This window comes from Podarcis liolepis, assembly GCF_965112155.1.
Source record: "Podarcis liolepis genome assembly, chromosome: 8".
NCBI classification, from domain to species: domain Eukaryota; kingdom Metazoa; phylum Chordata; class Lepidosauria; order Squamata; family Lacertidae; genus Podarcis; species Podarcis liolepis.
In genome coordinates, this window is record NC_139560.1 from 61,524,901 (window position 1) to 61,545,604 (window position 20,704).

At 41.7% G+C, this 20,704-nt stretch overlaps 2 protein-coding genes across 12 annotated transcripts in view; both read right to left on the reverse strand.

Annotated features, from left to right (window-relative positions):
• NUP153 (nucleoporin 153) overlaps positions 1–7,840 on the reverse strand; it is a 43,804-nt gene extending 35,964 nt beyond the window's left edge. For all 6 annotated transcript variants that reach the window (XM_083519036.1, XM_083519035.1, XM_083519034.1 and 3 more), the window contains exon 1: positions 6,732–7,840. In XM_083519036.1, the coding sequence (XP_083375162.1) occupies positions 6,732–6,878 (147 nt within the window). In that variant the 5' untranslated portion in view covers positions 6,879–7,840. The remainder of the gene's footprint in view (positions 1–6,731) is intronic.
• A 1,467-nt stretch (positions 7,841–9,307) lies between these two features.
• LOC310714283 (tRNA selenocysteine 1-associated protein 1-like) lies at positions 9,308–20,121 on the reverse strand (the record flags this gene model as incomplete). Of its 6 annotated transcripts, none has more annotated exons than XM_083519625.1 (8): positions 9,308–9,691; positions 11,672–11,714; positions 13,021–13,417; positions 13,962–14,081; positions 15,137–15,313; positions 17,460–17,584; positions 18,699–18,764; positions 20,047–20,121. In XM_083519625.1, 7 exons carry the CDS (start codon positions 18,708–18,710, stop codon positions 9,555–9,557), a joined length of 1,011 nt encoding a protein of 336 aa, XP_083375751.1. In that variant the 3' UTR covers positions 9,308–9,554. The 6 variants fall into 6 exon arrangements, with proteins under 6 accessions (XP_083375751.1, XP_083375754.1, XP_083375752.1 ...); XM_083519628.1 differs by lacking the exon at positions 17,460–17,584 and adding an exon at positions 17,677–17,753; XM_083519626.1 differs by having other exon boundaries at positions 17,460–17,581; positions 20,047–20,120.
• Between the last annotated feature and the right edge of the window lie 583 nt (positions 20,122–20,704).

The following is a 20,704-nucleotide window of genomic DNA, read 5'->3' on the forward strand; positions in this document are numbered from 1 at the left end:
AAAGTATTAGAAATATGAAAGTGTTTAAAATGACAGCAAATACAAAAGATCAGTTCCAATCCAAAACAGATACCAACCTGGATACAGATTTTAGGAGGTTTGTTGAAAGAGGAACATCTTTAGCAGATGCCAAAAAGGCAATAGAAAAGGTACCTGTCTGATATGCAATGGAAGGGAGTTGCAAAACGTAGGAACTATTGCAGTTCTTCATGAATGTTCATATGACTTTTGGCACCTTGGGATCTGGTCCATAGCCGTCCCTCCTTCCAGCAATCAAGCTAACAAAAAAGGTACTATATGCATGACTGGGACTTTTCTCTATCTTATGTTTCATAATGGGGATGGGGGAAGAGGTGTGTGTGTGAGAGAGACAGACAGTGCCAGAGAGAGGGGTGGTAGAAAGAAAACGGGTGGCCTACTGTTAATTCTGGCCCTGGCCCTTTTTGGTATCAGCCCTGCTCACCACCAGTTCTGGATATGTCAATGCCTGGTGTGCACCACAGATATATTTCCCATTAGTGGGTGAAGCCTTTGACATAGGGAGAGGTTCCCCACCCTTTCTATAAGCAGTAGCCATCCAAAATGTCCCCTACTGCTGACTGGGGTATCTAACATATGACTATCACCATTCAAACTTCTTTTGAAATCAAATGAAGCAGAGTCCACAGGGGCCTGAACAAATTATGCTGTGGCAATGTAGCCCTTATGACATACTACCTTTAAAATGCGCATTCACTGTGGCATATTCCAAGTTTTTCAGAATCAATGCAACGTCTTTGAAATGATTCAGAGTTTAACAAAAAGCACTGACACAACTTTCAGAAATCGAGAGCATAGCAGAAAGAGCAAACAAAATGTTTCTAAAAGAATGCTACTCTGACAATTTGGCCTAAACACGTTTGCTCAAATTCCAATAATTCAAGGGGATTTACTCACAAAAATGATACGGATTAAACCTAAATCCATTCAAGCATACACCCTTAAACCAAAGCATAAACACAACCAGAATAATTTTTTGCAGTTTTTTCTGTGGCCTTCTTAGAACAACTTTAGGCACACCTTTGCCATATCAGAAGTTACAATTTTATATGAGTAACACTCAGTACTTCCTAGGCTTCTCCACTCTGCTTAGGCATACACTTCAGACATATGTTTGTATGCATGGTATCAAGAAACATCTTAAAAAACAAATACACAAGCAACTTTAAATCTTCCTCTCCCTCAGCTGCAACCTGGTAACAGCCATTCTTCTTTGAACCTCTTTCCTTCATCTTCTTTTGTTTTCCCATTCCATATATCCTTCTATATGCCCATTCCTCTGCTAATCATTTTTCCTACACTCCATAGGTCTCCACACTGCCATCTCTCCGCTATCCCCTTTTCCACATCCCTCAGGTATGACTGCCTGCACTTCCTTCTTCTCCAATTTCCATAGCTCCTTCTGTACCATAACAGGTCTCTCTGTACCCTTCTCTCTTAAGAGACCAAAAGAAAAAAAAAGTTAGAAACTATTTTTGATATACTTTCTCAATTTAATCTCACTAATCTTAGCAGCAAGGCCTCCAGAAAAGAACAGATGGATAGTGCAGTATGGCCGAATGCAACAGGCTGGAAAAACTGGTGCAAGCTCCACCACGTGTCTCTGAATCTAGGGATATGGTGCTAATAAAGCTTTGGAAAGTTAATTATATTTGAAAGATGCTATTTAGAGTGGGGTGGAGTTACACTCAATAACAGAAAGAACCTAAGAGACTTGCTAATTTTTATGGAGGAATGATAGCTACCAATTTAATATGTTAAATCTACTTAGGCATTATACAGTGGTACCTTGGAAGTTGAACGGAATCTGTTCCGGAAGTCCATTCGAGTTCCAACTTGATTCGGAAACCAAGGCACAGCTTCCAATTGGCTGCAGAAAGCTCCTGCAGCCAATCGGAAGCAGCGACGGATGTTTGGGTTCCAAAGAACATTTGCAAACCTGAACAATCACTTCCAAGTTTGCAGCGTTCAGGACCCAAAACGTTTGTCCTGCAAGTCATTCAAGATCCAAGGTACGACTGTATATGAAATTGCATATACAGAACAGACCATATACTAATTATAAGGGATTTCCTTTCTTATGTAAGGCAATATAAAATAGTGCATATTAGTATTGAGAGCCTTGAATACTGTGGATGGGAATTGGACAGTAGGCAGATGTAGATTTCCCTTTTGTCTGGTGGCTCTACATGTTTTTGCATTAGTGAAATTCTATACAATTCCAACAATAAAGAGATGGTTTTGTTAATAGAACAGTTTTGAGAAGTCTGAGTAGAAAAAGGTACCTCTACACCTCTGACATCACTTAAAATGTATTTAGTTGAACGGAAGGGCTTCTTCCGTTTGTGAATGGGAATGCACAATTCAGCGCATGCTCCCAAAGGAAGGATTTTTTGTGACAACACCCCTACTTCTCACTGCAGACTGACATGCCACCTCTTACATTGTTCTAGGTGTCCCCCATCAAGCAGGTACCCAGGCAGCTGATGGGGAAGAAATGCTGAAAATCACCTTCTGCCCACAGGAGTGTCCAATTAGCAGATTTCTGTCAAATACCCATATCTAATAGGGCTGGGCGATGTATCAATACATCATCCAAAATCAGTTTGAAGTCCACATTATGGTAACAGTTTCATAATATAATCGTACCTTGGAAGTCGAATGGAATCCGTTCCAGAAATCCTTCTGACTTCCAAAACGTTCAGAAACCAAATCACAACTTCTAATTGGCTGCAATCAGAAGCTGCGGAAGTCCTGTCAGATGTTCGGGTTCCAAAAGAACGTTTGCAAACCGGAACAATCAATCTGGGTTTGCGGCGTTTGGGAGCCAAAACGTCCGAGACAACCAAGATACAACTGTATACAACATGGTGATATAATTTGAATTGTGATGTGCACATGTGCTATGTAAAAAAATTGTGATGTGGATAAAGAATCATAGAATTGTAGAGTTGGAAGGGATCATGAGTGTAGCCAGTCATTGCTTTTCTCATGATTCCTGCAGCCCCTGTTGCTCTGTACTTTAAAATAACAGTTGTAACGATAAAGATAAGTAAAAAATGTATCCGATTTAGACCCCTAAGTAGTAGCAGTTGCCAGGACATTACCCCATTCGCCTCTACATAGTTCCATCCTTATTTCAGACATTGTGATATATCTGTATATTGCAATGTTTATCTAGCAATATATCATGATATTAAGAACCAGACATCGCTCAGCCCTAATATCCAGCTGATAGAATTTTAATATAATCAGCTACAAACAGCAACAATGTTATAAATACATGATTAGAACCAGAATAAATTTGTTGAACCTGAATCTCACTGAAATATAAGGGACAAGTTAGTCAAGATTAACTTGTCCCATATATTTCAATGGGATCCAAATTCAGTGTGCTTATATCGAACACCTATTGCTCTCCTTCCTAATCTGCACATTCAGCAGGCAAACGAGGAAGGTCAGACCTGACAAAATAGAGCTGAGCAGAAAAAAACACCTTCACACAATCCAACCCTCCTAACAGCTCAGCATAATGTGGTTCGGGTGTTGGATTGCTGTTAATCTGGATCCAACCTACATCCAAAGGCAGCCCTGTTTAGGGAAGTTTTTAAAGTTTAATGTTTTATCATGTTTTTAATATTCTGTTGGGAGTTGCCCAGAGTGGCTGGGGAAACCCAGTCAGATGGGCAGGGTATAAATAATAAATTATTGTTATTATTACATGCTTTAAATTGGTCAGGCTAATATCTGCTCCAAAAGAATCTCAAAATCAAAGTATTGAATGAGACTGTGCTCAAGGTACAAAGATATCTTAATCCACTACTGATCAGAAATAACTTACTCCAAGCGGTTTCTCAACTTGAATAATATATGACCTCTATAAGTTACCCTGAAATGATGCTTTGGTGGTGGTTCCATAAAAAGAAGCAGCTTACATTAGGATAATTTTTATTGGACCACTTTGCTGGCAAACATGCAAGAATGTGCTTAAAGCAAAGGAAAATGTTTCATTAAAACCGGCAGAATCTGCTTGTAGAAAAGTCCAGAAAAAAGCAAGCAAGGAAATTCCTAGTGGTTGTCAATTCCCTTACATTTCATAGGGTTTACAAAGTGGAAATCCAGAAAATTAATAGGGTTTACACACACACAAATCTTTGTGTATTGCTTTTTTGTGTGTTCAGAAATACAGCACTATTAAAATCCTCTCACAAACATAATTTGTAAAATTCCCAACAGGATTAAAGATACTAAATTTAATCTTAAAACAAGGTTTATGAGGATTTAAGCTTCCAAGATTTAGACATTCCATTAACAAAGGCCAAAACTAACTAATTGGCTTTAGATGACAGTTGCATAAATATTAGGGTAGAACAGAACTGTGTTGAAGACAAATGAACTGCTGAATTGGTCTTCACCACCACAGAGGCAGGAATCTCAAGAAATCTATTCCCCATATAAGTGGATTTTTTAAAAACTTCATTTCCAAAGCTGAATGAACCTTATTATAAAATAGAACAACTGAAACAATTACAAAAGATGTATGTAGAAATAGCAACACTGTTGGGCTTTATGTACAGTCAAAGAGAAGATGACAAAGATCATGCCCATAACTGCTCACCTGTTTAATCCAAATAGTGTAATGGTGGTAAACTGTATGGACTATATCCAACTTTAGTAATACCCAGAGCAGACTCACTGACATTAATGGACATGGCGTAGGTTAATTTCAAATAGGCATACTCCAGAGTAGAACTTAATCAGTACAACTCCTTGCTATAAATATATAAACAATTACATTCTAACGACTAAATATGTCAAAAGGACAGATACCAGGGTGAGATCATGCAAATGACAACAGTGATCTTTAATAATTAGTTAGAAGATGGAATTTTGGTAGTCATGGTTTCTCACCCCTACATAACTAGCTTCAATTATCTGAAATCACTTCTTCCACACAATGATTAAAAGGTATAGGTGTTTGTCCTACTTTCTGCTCACACTAGTAGCTGTAACCCAACAGCTATTCTAATCTGACAAATACAATAAAGGAAGCCACTTTTCACAGTGTAATTTTATTTATATTTCTAGTTTGCTTCAAAAGCAGTGTTACTGAACACAGCATGAATTGTTTTTGATCAAATTTTATATTCTTTCACATTTTACCTACAACTTCAGGCATTTCTCACAACAGCTATATTGTTTTTGGTTGTGACCTAAAAATAACATTGAATCAGCATATTCTGTTTCACCTATTTGTTTCATTAGTATCTCACCTTTGTCCCACCATGGGGAAAAATCCATGCTACAAATCTGATTATTATGGCTGCAACAGAAACCATGCTTACCTGAGAGTGAGCCCCACTTACTTCTCAGTAGACATGGTTAGAACTGCAGCCAAAATGCACAGGATCATTAATGTGTATCTGCAATATAATTTAACCCCTTCCATAATATATTTTTTTTGTAAGTCCAGTCAACCATTTTCACATATTTTAAATTTATCAAAATAAAAATTTAGAACACAATGAGTTTTATCCCATTTTAATTCTACTTGGAGCTGGCCCACTGACATTAATGGACATGACTAAATTAAGTTTCTAAATTTCAGTAGGTCTGCTCTGAATAAACTTCACTGAATACCCAATATTTCAAATCTTACATGTCTGCATGAGCAGCAATTTTTAAAAGCTGTCATTTATAAATTGTTAAACAAAACAAATTCATGTGTCACTCATAAATTACTAACACTTAAGTTTTTTCTAAAATATATTAATGGCTGATTTGGTCCCTGTGCTAGCATTCAAATAGCACCTGAATACGCAATTCGTATTTTGCATGCATTTTCATAAAAGCACTAACATATCCAGATTTGCTTTAAAAAAATGTACTACCAACTAAGTCAAAAGACAGGTTTTGAAATCTCAGTGGACACTGTGCAGACTCATTCAGTATAACCCCAATATTCCAATCCTCACCATTTCTACCCAGAAATAACTCCTACTGAATTCAATGGGGTTTACTTCCAGGTTAAGTGGGGGCTAAGACTGCAGTCTAAAGCCTGGAAAGGGGATGTGCAATTTGTGCAATGGTTAAAACCCTTTTCGGCGTTACCTTTAAAGCAAGGGGATCCCGCTAAAAACACTTGATTGAGACATCGCACAACAGCGAATCGGCGCCTTGATTCGCAGGAGGCACGTTTTCCCCTTTGCCTGCCCTCCCCTTCCTTCCTTTTCTTCCCGCCGTAACAGAAATCCAGGAAGGGGAGAAATCTCACAGAACCCAAGCGCGTGCCTCAAAACGGGAGAAGGGGAATCCCACCCCTCTAAACATTCCCCCCACCCTGCACTTGAATCATTCATATCGCTGGGATCGCCCTCGGAAATCAACGCCTCCCCCGCCTCACATAGACCCCACACACTTCCCCTTCTCTCCCCCTCAAAAGAAGAAAAAAAAGGGGGGGGGAGAAAATGCTTTCTCTTCCTCCTCGAGGTACCAGGTAGTTCACCCACCCAGAATATGGCCTGGCCATTTCTCAGGCCGACAACGGCGGCTCCCAGGGGGCCCGTGAGGGCAGAGCCGGAGCCTCGCCGGCCAATTCCGGGGCTGGCGGCGCCGCTTCCTCCATACAGATATATTATGTGTCCAGCCGCCGGTCTCGCACACCACATGCTCCCCCGCTCGGCCTCCCTCACCTGCTTGTTTCTCGGGTAAGGCTTCGAGGAGGCCGCTGCCAGGTGGTATCGCCGCGTCCGGATCTTCCCGCCGCCGCTTTCGTAGCCGCCGCTGCCGCTTCCACCACCTCCTCCTCCCGGAGCTCCGCCGCTTTCCCCCGAATCCATATTGGGACCTCTCCCGAGCCTTGCCGGCCTCCCTCCCACCCACCCGCAACCCGCACGCACGCACGCACGGCGCAAACAGAGAGGCCCGGCCTAGCCCGGCCACCCCCTGTGCGCGCGCCCGCGCGCGCGCTTTCTCTCCCCCCTCACGCTTCTTTCCCTCCCTCACGCTCCTCTCGGCCCCCACCCCTGGCCCCAATCCCGTTCTGTGCTGTCACTGTCTCTATGGCGATGCCCCGCGCCGCGCGGCCTGCCTCGCGCCCTCACAGGATGCCTGCCTCCCTCTCTCGCTCCCTGGCTAGCGCGCGCGCGCGCGCCGAGGCCGTCCCTAGCCGCTCCACTTCCCCCTCCCTTTCCTACCCTTTCTCTCTCCCCCCCCCCACCTCCACCAACACCGTCACCGTCTAGCCCGCCCGAGATTCTCCCCCTCCTTCCTTTCCTCCCGACCAACCAGAGGACACCCGCCCGGACAGCTTGGCGTCACCAAACCGCGCGACCCGCCATCCTGCCTCATTCCAGTCGCCCGCCGACGGCCCATGAGCGCCCACGGGAAATGTAGTTTTGGAAATCCGAGGCTGCGCAGAGAGCATATGGACACACTCCGCCCTCTCGCGGGGTGGTTGCCGATCTGACGCATTGATGCGCCACAGAATCTCGCGATATATGCCGCAGCGAAGGCCGGAAACTCGCTATTCTGGAATGAACATGATTTCGAAGGCGCCTTTTTTAACCCTTACAGGGCCGGAGATTACATGTTCATGGAAATCTAAACCAAAATACATTGCCTCACCCAATCTAAAGCCCTTTTCTCCTTGCGTTAGCAAAAATTCAGAGGAGAATCTATTGCAGCTATCAAATTATGGGCTGATTTAACCCAGCCACTATCTGAAATACTTAACAGTGGTAATTTGGAAAGTCTCTCTCTCTCTCCATAGGACAACTGGATCCAATAAACTAGTATCTTGTTAAAGAGATCAGCTTTGACAAATTAGCTTCAACTTGTAACAGGGAGGCTGGTTTACCATTTAGTACCTGAAATGTTCTCAAGTAATGATTTTGAATAGATTCAGTCCTTTAAATCCATGTCACTGCAGAGCTGTGCTCCATAGAAGAGCTGTCCCACTGGAAAAGGATTAAGAGAACTCTGTGTTTACTATTAAGGGAAACTTGTGGCAAAACTAACGAGTTAGGATTGGTTATTGATAGTTGCTGGAAGTAAACCATAAGGGAACATGAGATGCATAGGACTGCACTGAAATGTGTATTTAGCCCAATCCTCTGCATGTTTATGGCTTGTCAATTTCCACTGTAAGCAGAGTTCCAACCATAACATGGAGCAGAAAGAACTCTCATTATACACCTTAACTAAGGATATGCAGCAATGCAGATTTTTCTAAGTCAACTACACATTTAACATAACACACGGGCAAGTAACACTCCGGACACCTATTAGCATAAATGCCTACCAGTTAATTAAATTCAATCATCTCCCTCACATCGCAAAAGTCGGAGGTGTGGTAAGAGTTGTATGGAAGAGTTGTATGAAGCCAAGAATAACTTAGATCTTGAACGGGGAACCTATGTTCCTCCAGCTGTTGGACTCACCAGCTATTCTGGCCAGGGCCACATCTTCCTCAATCCTTATTATAAAGTATTCATTATCCCTCTGAAACACTTAAAAAGAAAAAATAAATTCCAGCCTGCTTCGATATGTAGCATTTGCACACAATATTTTTTTTTTTTGGGGGGGGGGGGAGAAAGGTGCTTCGTATAATGAGCACAATCTCCAAAACAAGTTGATCAGTAGGGCCTCAGGAACAGTGTCACTTTGTATTTTTGCAGAGGAACAAGGAAAACTGCTCCACTCAAATCTCACATTCTCACAATAAGAATAAAGTAGTCTTACTCCTAAGGTGGGTATAGGCCTGTAATGTGAATATTTTTTTCATCCCTTTGCTTTTGATCTTTACTGGCAGATTCGCTTCCACAAAAACACAACTGCTTACTCTTGAATGAATGGTGACATCACGAAGGTTCATTTAAAGCTGTATCAGCTAGCCAATGGGATTTTCATGTTGAAAAGGCAGCCCAACTCTGGTTAGTATGTGGACTAAGGGGCAACAGTTATCTCCTTCGGGACCTGTTTGTAAATTTTGCCCTAGAATCTGGCCAGCCACCCCGGAGACAGTATGGGACTACACTGCCCTTTGTTCTTACTCATTTAATAATGCATTTGCTTACATCATTAGGAAAGCTTATGCAAACTACACAACAGCAACAAAATTAATCAAAGACCTAAGGTCCATCTAGTTCAGCACTGTCACCAGTCTTGACCAGCCAGGTAAAAGGACCACACCCACAAAGCCCCAACCCTACATTTTGGAAACTAGATCACATACTTAGTAAGGTAATGACAGGTTCCAACTGACATGTTTGCAGAAACAAAGTTTTATTATTTACATAAGCAAGTCTATCTTTAGACTAACTCTTTACGTTTCCAGAATATTTACATGATTTCAAGATACCGAGTGATGAACAAAATGACAAAGGCCATCAAAGCATAGCAAAACAAAATCCAACACCGTGCTTAAAAACTTAGGATCCAAAGTAATGTTGAAGAAATGTCAATTTAGCACCTTGGTCGTAATAGTCATGCTATGGTGTTAACATAAGACACTTTTAGAAAGCAGTAGGGATCTCAGAGGTGACCGTATCCAGAGGTTGCCAATGACAGCTCATAAGTGTGTCAAAGAGTTCTTCACTTCTCACCATAAATTCTCTGTTCATTCTGTGAACGTCTATGTTGAGCTGTGGATCTGTTTAAGCAAACAAAACATCAGTGAGCAAGGAATCAAGTAGAACAGCTACTATACAGCGGGGGGGGGGGGGCTTTGGAAAACAGTGTTCTCTGTCCATTTTCTTCTGTTCATTTTTTACAGAACAGCTTAAAGTACAGAATGCATTCTTATCAAAAGATCCATAAAATGATTTTAAAAGAGTTTAATTTTCAGATTCTCTAGTTATTAATGACTTTTGTGTAATTTGTGTTATGTTATCTCATAAAAGGGATAAACAGGGTTTTCTTGACACTGAACAAAATTCAGAGGTCATCTTTAAAATAGCAGTGGGCTTCCACCTGTACACCAGAATACTTTTAAACAAGGTTATATAAAGAATGCAACATTTGCATATTATCTTGTGTCCTGCAGTAACTACATTCCTGGAGAAAAATTCTACACTGCATGCAATCTTATTTTTATGATGCTCATATTCAGTAAATTTCCAACAAAGCTTGGCTGCAGTGCTATACAAACTTACCTGGAGCAAGCTCTGTTAAACTTATTTCAAAGCATGAATGCAAAGGATTGTGTTTATCATGCTGGAGTGGGGAATCTGTTTCAATCTGAGGGCTGCATTTCCTTAAGGATAACCTCCCTGGGACTAAATAGTGCTAGTGTGGCAAAAGGCAAACAATGGCGATGGAGCAACAAATATGACACTGCAGTACACTACTTTCCAGCTATGCAAAAGCCAGAGGTTCCCATGCTCATCGCACATCTCTCCATCCTGTGTCCAGATAAGCAAGAGACATCACCACAGTTCAAGGACACATTGCAACCAGGCAAAAAACACTCAAGGACAGTACACAGCCCAGGAAATTCCCAAGGCCAGGGGCCTAAAGCAGGGGTCAGCAAACTTTTTCATCAGGGGGCCGGTCCACTGTCCCTCGAACTTTGTGGGGGGCCGGACTGTATTTTGAAAAAATATAAATACCCTGCAAGCCGGTCCCGCAGCTGCCTCCGGACTTAGAGGAGGAACATACTCTGCACGCGCTCAGGAGCGTGTCTCTGTGCTGCCCGCTCACCGGCATTGCTGACGAGCAGCAGCCGCTCCATCGGCCTGTCCCTGTGTGGCTCCCAGGCGGTGTGCACCACACGTTGTGGCCCGTCGTCCGAGGCCAGGTCAGTGGGCAGGCCACGCATGCGGAGCGCCGGGCAGGCGGCATGCAGCTCGCCCTCCAGCTGCTCCAGCACGGCAGCCAAGTGCCCCACCAACAGCAGCGCCAAGCGGGCACCAGGTACAGGGCCAGCAGGCGCGCCAAGCTCCAGCTGAAGCCCCATGACGCGCCCGTCACGATGCCCATGGCGCAGCCCAGACCTGCCGCCCGCTGGCCTCTCTGTCCATGACCACGCCGGGTTTACCTCAGTGCGCAGGTGGCAAGGCTTCGGATTGGTTGCAGGAACTTCCTGCAGCCAATCTGAAGATGCGCCCGTGTCGCCGCCCGCCCAGAAGCCATGCCAGCGTTGCTGAAGTCAGTCCCCGCACGGCAAGACGTCTGCAGTGCGTGAGGACTGACCGGGTGGGCGGCAGGGTCCGCGGGCTGGATTTACGAGCCGGGGGGGGCCACATCTGGCCCCTGAACCGTAGTTTGCCAACCCCTGGCCTAAAGGACCACTTTGATTCACAGGAGTTTCCCACCCCTGCTGTAAAACAACATTTCAGATATTTTCTTTGGAGAGCAGTACATTTTGCAGAATGAAAGAAAAAGGGGGGCGGACAACATCCAATTGTTATTTCCACTTACAGTGAGACTTACCCTTCCTCCACACACCCCTGCATACCCCTGAAATCTGCTTGAGGGTTGACGGACCCTTTGGAGCAGACTTGGGGTACAGGGGCTGCAGAGGGAGATAAGGAAGAAGAATTCCACTGCAACTGCTGACACAATGTTGGATCTTGCCTAACTAAGATGAGCATCAAAGTCCACTTGCTTGTACTAACAATATCAAAATTACCTTCTGTTATTAGATCGTCATTCATAACCATAGCAGAGGTCTCCTGGGGGAGGAAAAACATGAATCATTTCTCTAAAGAAAAAACATCTATCTGCTATTTTTGAAAAAGGAAGCGTTAAAGCACAATTGCTATAAACATTGTAACCTGATCCTCAGCTTCTTCCTCCACCTCCCTTTTTACCTTAAACTCACATAAAGTTAATAATTTAATGCAACTGAGCTGAGCTATATTTTGAGTTTATTGCATTTCAGTATAATGGTGGACAAACTCCAAGGGTTTGTCTCGTCTGAATATTACTCATGTTAAATACGGACAATCAGTTAAAGAATCAAGCAGAAACATGATCCATGAATACAGTATAACTATAATCCTATATGGCTTGGGACCAAGTCTCACTGAACTGGACAGTACTTCACAGTAAACCTCTATACAATTGGTTACAAAAGTTCTTAAAGCCTAGACCAGGGGTCTGCAACCCGCGGCTCCGGAGCCGCATGTGGCTCTTTTACACCTTTGCCGCGGCTCCAGGGCGGATACTAGCGAGGGGAGGAGGCGCATTGTGCGCCCCGACACTCCCCACTGTGGCGGGCGCTGTACTGGCTGTGACGTCGCATGGGGGCAGTGCGTGCATTAGTCACGCACCGTCCCAACATCACTTTCCCGCCCGCCCGCTACATTGTAAGGGGCATGTACGCTGGTCACTGTTTTGAAGGGGAGTGAAGAACACACACACCAAAAAAGGTAACTTGTTAATTTAACATTTATTTCTATGAGGAGGAGTAATTCTAAGGGGTCAAACAAAGAAATAATAAAAAAGTGACAAAAAAGTTATTTTTATAATGACGAGTTTTGCGGCTCCCAGTTTTTTTTTCCTTCGGAAACGGGTCCAAGTGGCTCTTTTTGTCTTAAAGGTTGCAGACCCCTGGCCTAGACCTAGTCCAGCCAGCCCTCTCACTGTGTGTGTTTTAAAACAGCACAAGTTTACAATTACAATCATACCTCGGATTAAATATGCTTCAGGTTGAGTGTTTTCAGGTGGCGTTCCGTGGCGATCCGGAAGTAACGGAATGGGTTACTTCTGGGTTTCACCACTTGCGCATGCACAGAAGCTCAAAATGACGTCACGTGCACGTGCAGAAGCGGCGAACTGCAACCCACGCATGAGCAGACATGGGTTGCGTTCTGCTCAGGATGTGAACGGGGCTCCAGAACGGATCCCGTTTGCATCCAGAGATACCACTGTATTGACGGATGTTAAAAAGCACCCAACAGCCATATTTAAGGTATATAGCCATTATTTCTACCAATGACCTTGTAAAAAAGCATGTAAGTATGCTCAAGTGGATACCTGAAATACAGCTGGATTCATAGCTTGCTGTCCCATATTTCCACTCTGTTGCATCCTTTCGTAAGATGCATAGCTGTAGTTGTAGTCATTATATTCAGCGTTATAATCTCCATATTCAGCATTATATTCTCCATATTCAGGGTAGTCACCGTAGCGGTCGGCAAAACGGGAACCAAAGCGCTCAGCATAACGTTCAGGAAAACGGTCCCCAAATTGTTCAGGGTAACGTTCAGGAAAACGGTCCCCAAAACGGTTACCTCGTTCAAAACGGTCAGGGCGTTCGTAGCGATCAAAGCGTTCATTTCTCTCATAATTATACTGGCGGTAGTAGTTTTGATAGTCTTGATAATAATCATTATAACTATAGGGCTGGTACCGCTGAAATTCTGCTTTCAATCTAAAACACAAGGCAAAAAAAAAAAAAATAAAGAGTACAAGTTATCTAAAGCATGAAATAAAACCAATCATGCCATGGAAAGTCTAGCAAAAAGTCTAGCAAAAACCATATTCCCTAGAAAAAGTTAACCTGAATACAGGGTTGAATCATAGTGCTAGGTCTCTTCTTCCATCTGTTCAAGGATTTTTCCTAGCGCAATGGAAAATTCTCCCCCTCCTAATTCCCCATGCCCCCAATCTGTACTGGGGTTCCCCCAACTTACAGGAACAGATTTGGGGAAGGTGCATGGCGTACACAGAGGGAGAAAAGGGGGTACCATCCTATTGTGCAAGCGGAAACCCTGAAAATACTTCAAGAAGAAGAAGAAGAAGAATGAAGAATCATGGCCTGGATGTTTATGTTGTAATAATTATGCTGATTATTAGAAAGAAAAGCACGAAGATGTTGACAATTATGCAAAAACAAAACAAAAATAACCCTAGGCTCCAGAGTAGTCATATACAAATGATGTGTTTGTAAGAGATTAATAAATTTCACGAGTTACCTTTTAGAAATGCCTAAAGTCAATCGGATTCGTTTTCCACCTAGACCAGGCGCGTTCTGACAATCTTGCAATGCTCTCATCATATCACCTTCTTCAGAAAATCGGACAAAGCCATAACCCCTAAATAGTTTTAATACACATTTTAGTACATGTTCTGACACTTGCAAAGAAACAGAAAACATTCTATTAATATTCAATTCAGCAATTTAGTGCTGCAACTCATCAAGTTTACCATTTCTTTCCCTGGGTGTTCTCACCACACTTCTGGGATATCCCCCAGGAATCTTTTTCAGAAAGATTTGTTAGGGTGTTAGGGTTTGACGAAATAAATCAGAATACTATTTATTTCAAATTTTATCAAACCATAACACCAGCATAAACTGAAATTACTTAGCCTCTAACAATCAGGTTTTTTCATGGGATCTTCGTGCTTACTAAGTTCAATATTATCTAGTAGTACAGTATTTTAATATTTTTTTGGAAGCCGCCCAGAGTGGTTGGGGAAGCCCAGCCAGATGGGCGGGGTATAAATAATAAATTATTATTATTATCATCATTATTATCATCATCATCATCATCATCATCATCTAAGTAAGTCACTGGTCATGAAATGACACCCAAAAAATTGGTTACTGCATCATTGGTGGACTCCTAGATTTCCAATGGTCAGTCAAATAAATTCCATTTCAAAAAATGTTAGCTGCAGACTACTTCTCTTTGCCCCCTGTAAACTGGAGGCATCTTACCATTCTCCTTACACTTGATTTTGATTAATGTTATCTTCCTTTCCTTATTAAATGCAACATGTGCACTTAAGATATGCAACTTCATAAATAGTTCAAGAAACTACTCTCGTTTGTTACATGATCATATAGAGCTATGACGTATTAAATCTAGATCCTATCAGGTTTCTCAAACTACAGCAGACCTCTCTATGTAAGTGTAAGCGGTCACTAAGCACTGCAGCTCTGAATTTCCCTCCCAAACATGCTCAATTTTCCATTGAGATACCAGGTTCATGAGAAGACTGAACACCATTAGTCTATCTTCTCTCTTCTTATTGGAGATTGCACATTTGTTTCTGGATGTGCAGAGCTCACTACGAAAAAGCTTTTGAGCTCCTCAGTTGTATACTGTTTCTTACCACCAATGCTTCTTGTTCTCTAATAAGTTACCTGGAATATCCAAGCAGATCTGTGGCCACTTTGCAGTCTACAGAAGATGGATACCTTTTGAAAAAGTAGTCATAGAGCAAGAAATCATCCACCTCGGGAGTTAACTCTCCTACAAATATTGCAAATTCTGGCCTTGTAAATTCTGGCCTAACAAATTCTTGCCTTGGAAATTCTGGCCTGTAAGAAATGTAAAGAAAAAATACAATTAGTAGTCTTGCAGTAAAAGCCTCAGGGCCCTGTATCCACTAGGTTACTTTCCAGAGTGTATGCCACTCAAATACCTACCTAGGATTGATCCAGCCAATACTTGTTTGTCCTTGTCCATGGTGCATTCACGGGCACCATGCACAGAAGCAATATCTTGATCATGTCTGAGCAACAATCCTCAAACCACTTTTCTGAAACTCTGCTTCAGACCAAACTGTCCGAGAGGCTGCTCCCCCAACACAAACCACTTTTCCAAACCACCCAAGTGAAAAATATTTACTATACTATTAAATCCATGAAAGAGGTCAATTACCTCCTCCAAAATAAAGTTAAGCAGTACTTTTAAGCAGCTTGTGGGTTTTTATTAGCCTTCTCTGCTTTCGGATTCAAGATAGCAGTTCTCAAAGCTTAGTCCAAAGCAACCCTGCTAGCGTCCATGAGCGTAGAGTCAATATTTTGGGTGGAATTCACTCTAGCACCAAAGAGAATGTTCTGTCAGCACAAGCATTTATATGTGTTTTGTTGGGCAAGCTACACTATCCTCCTGCCATGTGCTGTTCTGGGGGTTCCCCAGACCCTCCAGAGAGGATTTAGGGAAGGCACGGGGGAGCAGCCATGTTGCTCTAATGGGAGTCCTTGCACTGGCTTCCACTACCAGAAGGGGCAATTAAATCCAGCCCTTTATTTTCTTCACTGTTACCTCACTAACATCAAGAGATATCAAGCTTACAAAATAATGTGATTCAACTTATATGGCCAAGCAGAGGCACATATTCAACTGATGCAGAAACGAACTAAAATTAAGCAAGTTTTTCTGCAGCTCAAACTAGTTATTAATTTTATCTATTTTGTTATTACTGTTGCCTTCTCCCATAGCTGTGGCTTGAATCATTTGGAGCCTTCTGCTCTGCAAGCGCCTTTCATGTTCTGTTAGCGCACAGTACTAGCTGGGTAATATGTAAAGAGGGCTGATATCTAGGAAATCTTGCATAAACAGCAAAAAGATGGACCAATGATTCTGCTTCTTCTAGCTCTAGAACTCTAATCCTAAACTCTACATTTATATTCCCACTTTAGAATGGTTAAACTGAAGCAAGAAATAGGGAGAATGAACATGACGGAAATATCATTAACATTAGCAAGCATGGATGAGATTAAGCAAACAACACCCCAAAATGCTGTAATATTCAGCATGAGTTGCTTTGAGCAAGTGGGGCATATTCTTAAAAAAAATTGCGCAGCCCTTTTTCCAGCAACATTGATCAGAGAATGCCAATACACTTTACATATATCGTACCTACATATATTAGTCAAAAGCTAAGTATGAAAGAATCTTCAAGTAGCTTTATAGATAGTTATCCTGACAAACGGACACCAGTTGCAAGTATTTAACTAACTGTGGACAATATTATAATAATATAGTTTGGCTCTAATTACAGACCAGATTCTCTCTTGTTCTATGACCTCATTAAAAATAAAACTGAATTTGTGGAAATGAATGGGGCTTGTCAATATCCCACGGCGAGGTGGGCTTCAAATTTATATCCAAAGTGTAATGCTATTAATACTTTGTAGTGCCAAGGTACGTTTACTGCCTTTCTAGCCATATTGAGATGGCTGTTGTGATTTTATTCAACATGTGCCCTCCAAGATGAATACAGTACATGGTAAAACCTTAAGCATCAAAAGGTAAACATGGTACAAAAGATAAAGCAGATCTCAAATGACACTGAGAAATAATCAGAAAACCTTTTGAGAAGCAGGGAACAAACCAACAGGGTACAATACTTGTGTATATTCTGGATGTCTACCATCAGCCGTATCAGCTTTCATGCTGAACACAGAATTCTCCCGATAGTCTTGGAACCGTTGCCTGAAGCCTTTTAACTTGTTTCACTTTAATTACAAGTTCATATCCACTGGGCCTTTGAAAGCTACTAAATAAAGACCTCCATTAAAACTGGCTTATTTCTTTATTTAACTTTACAAAATACTTTTTTTCAGAACAGCCTAATGAGGTTTTTTTTTTTTTTTGTTAATTTCATGCTATTTGATTTAAATACTATTATATGGACAAGAGCCGGCTTTTTTCTTGTCAGTTTCAAGGTTTCTTCACCTGCTTGGAATACTAGTAAAATCTGGTCTTCCTGCTCTTGCTTTACTCTTTTTCTTCCGTTTTTTGTGGGGGGATCTCCACCACAGAGGCAGGCTTTCTTTTTTGGCCTTTCCCACTGTATCCTGCTAGAATGAAAAACAGTTATACAGTATTTCATCTCAATTAAATGCCTCCCTCCCTCTCCCGATCACCACCTTGGTGATTTCCCCATATTCACCTTTCCCTTGACAGAAGCCTGGGGTCCCATCTCTCCCTCCGCCTCCCATGAGGGAAAGCAGCCTCTGGGGAAAATGCCTGGCAAAAATAACAGAGCCAAAGGATTGTATGAAAAGCCATATTCCCCTGACTTGGTCAAGCTGGCTATAGGAGTAACTGCTTTTCACGCCAACATTTTGACTCCCCTCGGTTTCCTTAATTTAAAAAAAAAAGTTAACCATTAGAGGCTGACCAAGCATGAAATTTAAGACTTGCTTTTACAACAGGACCCTGCTTTAGATCTCTCCAAGACTTGCCCAGAGACGCTACAGCAGAAAGAGGTCCAGTGTATGAGATGCAGGGCCAGGTCACCAATTATTATTTTTAACCTAAAAGGGGTTTTGGGCTCTTCTCTGAGATATTGATCAACACTGCCAGGTATTGGCCACTATCTCAGGGCAACTGTCTGGGGTAGACTGAATCTAAAGCGCAGCCAAAGGAGCTTACGTCAAGTTTTTACACTAGCAACATGCAAGTGAAAAAAAATGCCACATCCAAAAAAAGAAACCAGCAGAGGCAGTTATATGGGAAGGAAAAGGGAAGGAGGCGGCAGTCGACCAGATAACAAAGGCAATATCCCTCACCATCCCTCACCATCGGGATAGAGATTAAACATTTTCATTTAAGGTTTACTTACATGGATGGTATCATTTCACTTCTAGCGCACCAGTTCAGGCATCCTAAATAGTGTGTGTTATAGGAAAGTCCCACCACAAGATCTCACTGTGCAACAGTGCAGAAAGCAAAGCTTCTTGTTCTGCCCCCAAGCTGCTTCAGTTGACGTGATTAAGGATTCCACAGCAGGGGAGAACAATCTGTCAGAAATTCATCTGAGGAAAGCATAGGGCTAAAACCCACCACCACTGCCACTCCTCCCCCAGAAATCCTTGCTTAAGTTTGACATTTGCCAATGGCTCGGACCATGGCTAATGTCTTCCCCTAAGGAGCTATGAATGTGGTGTCATTCTCATAAAATGGTCTTACCTGGCTAGCCATTGTTAAAAATTATCTTCAGAAGAAAAATACGCCGCTGCTGCTCTTTTTGATGCTCTGTTTTTTATAAAAAAAAGAAATGTGTAAGATTTTTTTAAATGAAAAATAATCTGCCTTTAATTGCAGGACTGCTGCAAATGTAACCTAATGACCACTTAGATTTTGTGGAATTCCTTCCTTGAGGAATATAACAGTGACCAAGAAGAATAGTAGTTACAGGTGAAATTCAAATCCAAGTCCATCAACCTTCTGGAACAGATTTTCCAGACACGTGAACAGGGAGGAGGAGAGGAAGAAGTCACACTGGAAAGTGGAAGCTCATTTTTGCTGGCAGATGGACACTGTTAGAATATCACCCAATTTGTTTAGATTTTGTACATCTTGGCCTTGACATTGAAAAACAATTTGATGGAAGAGTATACTTTTTTGAAATGAGTAGTTTACCACAACATCTAAGGTTTATTAATTTTATGAAATTAATAATTTCTCTACCAACTTTCAACACTGAAGTGCACTTAAGGAAACTCATAATAAAACTACAATTAATAAAATCATGAATGAGGCCTAGTTTGACTTTTCCTGGAGAGGACACAGAAAGTATACTAGTTAGAGAAAACCCACCAAACCCATGAGTGTCTAACAGAAGTACCAGATTAAGAAGCATCCCTAAGATTCAAACTTGTTGCTTCAAGATAAATACATCTCTACATGGGTATAGTCTCCTCCCAACCTGAAAATTAAAGAAAAACACATTCCCTTTTTTTTAGGGTATGCTGTGCACTTTATTTTTTTAAAAAATGCTGTGTTTGCCAAATTAACCAAAGCAATATACAGTGGTGCCCCGCAAGACGGATGCCTCGCAAGACAAAAAACTCGCTAGACGAAAGGTTTTTTCATTCGCGATTTGCCTCGCAAGACGAATTCCCCTATGGGCTTGCTTCGCAAGACGAAAACGTCTTGCGACTTTGTTAAACCGTTTAAACCGTGCTTCGCAAGAAGAAAAATTCGCTAGACAGCAAAAACTGCGGAACGAATTAATTTCGTCTTGCGGGGCACCACTGTAGTTATAAATTATACCTTTATGTGCAGTGTCTACATTAGGACAAAATTAGTTTGGAAGTACTACATTCTATGTCAAACTATAATGGTACCTTTGTTCCCAAGGTACAAGAGCAAATCAAATCTGTAGATCAGCAATGCAAAATGTAATGTAAAATATGCATTCAGGAAGCTAATATATTGCTCTACTTACAAGATTGCTGACAGACATAGCATCTTTCAAGACATGCAAATAACATGTTCTACAACTAGTTCTTCGAGCTGAATAATTTCAACTTACCAGTCAGTGTCTACTACACAAACTGCCAAATAAAAATAACTCTGGATGCAGAAGATGGAGAGTACCAAAGTAAGGTGTCATCCAATGTATTTCGGGTTCCAAGTATCTTATGAATTCACAACTATTTTTGGTACTTTCTTCCTCCACGATTGCTAAACAACCTATGTTTTCACTACAATAGAAGAAAGAAAGAAAGAAAGAAAGAAAGAAAGAATTAGAGACACATAACAGTTTCATAGCAATAGGACTTATTTTGATCGAAGCGAGAACTGGGAGCCTTTTTGCTGTTTTGTACTGGTATTACAAATCTTTGGTGAGAGTATACTAAATTGGATAAGTCTCAATGAAATCATCAGAACTTGTTTCTGTGATACTTTTCCAAACACAAAGCACACCACATAATTCTTACACTCAAGGATCATGCTCATAGCATGTATTTACATAAATTTTTAGAAGAATACATTCCATAGGTAAGTGAGAAACCCAAAGTGTTGCATCCCATTATATCTGCACATGATTGAGATGAATTTATGTTAATACAACAGAACTTCACTTCCCTCTCATAAGAAAATAAAAGCCCTGTTGGATCAGGCCAAATGATCACTTAGTTCAGCATTCTGTCCTTACAGAGAACAGTCAGGTGTTCATGGGAAACCTG